Here is a 4,175-nt window from a genome sequence, read left to right as displayed (position 1 = left end):
AAAATCCCTGCCATTTTCACTTGCCCCTGGCCTGTTGAATTTAGTAAAGGAGCTGTCTAAAGATCAAAAAGCTTTAAATGGAATTAAAATGCATCGCACTGCAGCATCATATAAATTACGCTTTGGTGTTGCAAAAACCTTCAAAGAAAATCTTGTTTGGGATTTAAAAAATTGTTTATTTTCATTAAACATTGATGAAAGCAAGAGCAGCAATAATGAAAATATAGTGACAGTCCTTGCAAATTACTTGAAAAACAACAAGATTGTGACTGAACATCTGCAGTCATTTTCTGTTGATAGCGTCAACAGTACTTCTCTTTTTGAAGGCATTGTTAAGCTCTTAGAAGAAAATAACATTCCTTGGAATAATTTAATGTCTGTACTTTTGGATTCTTGCAATGTTATGCGAGGAAAGAAATCAGGGCTGGAGAGAAGACTCAGGGAAAAATGTCCACATTTGCTTGATATTGATGGTGACTCTTGTCATCATGTGCATAATGCTGCAAAGCAATTCTGTAAACCTTTTGGTTTGCATCTTGAGTCTTTATTTGCAGATATTCACAATGATTTTAAATGGTCACCTGATTTACGTGCAGCTCTAATAGGAATTTGTGAAGTTTTGAATCTTAAGTATACAATGCCACAAAACTACATCAGTTTCCGCTGGTTATCAGTATATGATGTGGCACAAGATTTTTTGAGGATGAGTAACGCCTTTACTTTATTTTATTTTTCTTTTATTTGTCAATAAAAAAAAACAGTTTTTCTCTCAACGATTATTAGCATATATAGGCATTACAACATCAGCGAGACTGGAAGAGAATATATTCGAAATTTGCATTCTGCGCTTGCAAAGAAGAATCTTACGCAGGCAGGAAAAGAACGAAAAAATAGGATTTGTCAAAAGATATTTGAAGATGGGCTAACGACTAAATTAATCACCAACTTGTTTGTGTCAGTTTTGCCATTACTTCAAGAATATATAAAACTTTTCCAAACTGAAGCACCCCTCATTCATAAGCTACATGACAAGCAATTTGACCTGGTTAAAGGATTTTTTGCTTGTTTTGTGAAACCTGAAATATTTGCAGATATTGGTAATTCCACAAAAAAAATTATTACTGTAGATGTAGCAAACAAAAGCTATCATTTAAAAAGTGATTCAATTTTTGTTGGAAGAAGAGTTAAAGAGTTAATTAACTCAGCACCGAAATCACAACTACATAAAGTTAAAGCATTTCAAAGCAATACTCTTCAAGCATTTGTTGCCTGCTCACGGGCATTGCAGAAGAAGATGCCGATAAGAAATAATTTCTTAAAGTCTGTATCGTGTATTGACCCAATGTGTAGGCAAAGTTCCTTAGCACTTAAATATATGATTCAATTGCCATTGTTAGTGACAAATGTCTTGTCAAGAGAAGAAAAAGAACCATTTGAGTTAGAGGCAAGAAAATTTCATTCCGATTCCATCCAGCCTCCAAACGAATGTGATACTATTGTTGAGTGGTGGGTTTATGTATATAGAACTGGAAAATATCCATTACTCTCTAAGATGGTATTTACTCTTTTAACATGCTTTCATTCTCCCAAAGTTGAATCAAGTTTTAGTCTTATGAATAATATATCACCAGGAACAACGAGATTGAATGTACGAACTTTTGATGCCATCCAGACAATCAAATATCATCTTTTAGCCAATAAACAATCCTCGTTAACTTATTTTGCCAAGAAAGATTTTTTGCAAGTAATCAACAACAAGATTTTGATAAAAATCTTGTTCAAAATTTAAACTCTTCTTGCAAAGCCTACCAAGAAGAAAAGAATAAAAGAAAGGAAGAAAAAGAAATCAGAATAAATATGGTAAAAGAAAATAAAGAAAAGGTGTTATCAAAGGAGGTTGTAAAAAAATTATGTGCAAATGCTGCTAAAAGACAAAGACTCAAACACAAAAAGAATATACACAAAAATGACGGAAATGATAATAAAATTCTTGCAGACAAATCAGAAGATATGACAAAAATTTCACCAGAGAGAGAAAAAAACTTAAAATTATCAATAACTTCTAATGGGAAATCAGCTGTGTGCAGAGCTAGATCCTTTGTTAACACAAACACTAAGATCTCAAATGAAAAAATCGAAGAGAATTAATTCTTTAACTATTAAAGATGTTTAAAAAACTCGCAGCTAATAAAGATCATAATTAATGAATTTGTGCTTTTCATTTCTAACAGTTTATTTTCTTTTGTAAATAATGGTCCAGTTATTCATGCTATAAAATGCAAATTTCTTATCAAATGAAAAATAACTATCTAAACAGGTGCTTATTATCATGTAATTTTTCAAACTTAAATAGCAAATTTTGTATGTTGATAATTTACTAAATGTTTCTACTTCACAATTATTGATGTGTTTCAAAGGGCTTAGTTATATTAAATTATAATATAAACACAGTGATTCAATTGTGAAAGTTTATTTTATTTTCTAAATAATTAAAAAAAATCATGTTACTGATATATTTACTATAAAACACATAATAGTATTTATTAAAAAAAATTGAATGTTTTCAATAATTTGATGTACTAAACTAGGCAGGATTCTGAAGTAATAATTGTCTCCTTTGTGTGAACTGAAGAAAAATATGCGTTCTAGCACTATTTTTACAATGGGTTATTTCACTTTTTATTAAATGTTAAGGTTCAATGTAATTATTCGTATATTAATAATTTAGTATGCAATTAATTTTATATCAACACATAATTAATTATTATCTTAAATTGTCTGGAATGTATTATTAAACGATTATACGCGCATGTGATTTACTCGCGTGGAAATTCAGCTTTTTTGCCTTTCAGCCAATCTCATCCCTGGAGCAAGAGATCTGGGTGTGTCCAAAGGCCTGACAGCGGAAACACTGTATCGGCCGACGGCCGCCGTGGAACCGCTCAACGCTGACCGGGATGTTTCTGATTTTGTCGGTGAAATACACTTTCGTGTGGTTGGTCAGCCTGGGTAGGATCACTAGGAAAAGTGGGAGGGGCCGATAGGCTCCACCCACCCTCCTCTTGAACTGGATGATCTTGTGTGTTTCGATATTTAATTTCCCTAATTCAAGGGAAATTAGGTCTGGGTCGAAGTCCCTTGGGAGGCCACGAAGGAGCACTTTCAGGAATTTAGCTGACTTCACATCATTATTTGCTGGCCCTATAAATGGGCCTGGAAGGTGCGGCGTCGGTGGGATCTTCCTCGGTGGTCTCCGTCGGGGCTGGTGGGGGTGACTCCGGCGGTGGAAGAGCAGTGGAAGGTGGTTGGCAGGCAGTAGGCTTAGCTGAGGGAGAGGCTTTGATTTTCTTGGCTGCTTTCGTCTTCTTTTTCTTCCTTCTCTTCTTGGATGGAGGCTTAGTGGAGGGAATATCTGGGAACGCTGTTTCGGATGCCGAGGCATCCTCATCAGATTCTGTTGTTTCAGGAACGCTGGGCTCGGGAACGAGCACAGGCTCTTCAGTCTCAGATGTTTCGGGGGCGCTGGGCTCGGGAGCGGGCACAGGCGCTGGCGAAGTTGCTAAGTCCTTCTCGGGAGTCGGGGTGGGATCATTCTTGGCCATTAAGTCCAGGAAATAATTCACATCGTAGCGTCGAAGTCTCGCTCTGAGATCTTCGCACATCTTCGTGGCGTCGTCCATTGCAACATCTAAGGAAGCTGAGATATTAGGTGAGGAGTCTTGACTACGGCCGGGAGGTGAAACCTTCCCGCCGCTGGCAGTTCGATGATAAGGCAGCTAGCCTGTGAGACAGGGATCTGCTTTTGATGGAGAGATAGCTTTAGTCCAGTTACAGTGTCATATCGATCTTTTTGTAAAAGCTGTTGTCCTATGTGACTCAAGAGCTGCTTTGCTTGCCACTGCATCCTTAAATAATCCCTTAACTCGAGACAATTTGGATTGCTACCTCCAACTTGTAAACCTAGCTTCTCTTAAGAAAACCATTGTTCTCCAGTGGGTTCCTGCCCATTGCGGGGTTACGGATAATGAAAATGCAGACTACTTAGCAAAAAAGGGGGTCTTAATTATTCAGACTTCTGCGCACATTATGCTGTTGTGTCACAATAACCAGAAATAAGACGTGAGTTGTACCAAACAAATTATTTAAACATTCCCACGAAAAATCACAAAATATTA

The 4,175-nt window shown here is 36.5% G+C and overlaps 1 protein-coding gene across 1 annotated transcript; it reads right to left on the bottom strand.

The window, feature by feature from the left end:
* Positions 1-3,188: 3,188 nt before the first annotated feature.
* Positions 3,189-3,680, bottom strand: LOC107445493 (uncharacterized). The gene has a single exon (XM_016059895.1). It carries the CDS (start codon positions 3,678-3,680, stop codon positions 3,189-3,191), a length of 492 nt encoding a protein of 163 aa, XP_015915381.1.
* Positions 3,681-4,175: the final 495 nt, after the last annotated feature.

This window comes from Parasteatoda tepidariorum, chromosome 8 (assembly GCF_043381705.1).
Source record: "Parasteatoda tepidariorum isolate YZ-2023 chromosome 8, CAS_Ptep_4.0, whole genome shotgun sequence".
Lineage (NCBI taxonomy): Eukaryota > Metazoa > Arthropoda > Arachnida > Araneae > Theridiidae > Parasteatoda > Parasteatoda tepidariorum.
This window is presented reverse-complemented; position numbering and strand designations above follow the sequence as displayed.

What these genes read in the sequence shown, in the direction of transcription:
- LOC107445493 (XM_016059895.1), bottom strand. Translation starts at nt 3,680, where the DNA reads ATGGACGACGCCACGAAGATGTGCGAAGATCTCAGAGCGAGACTTCGA.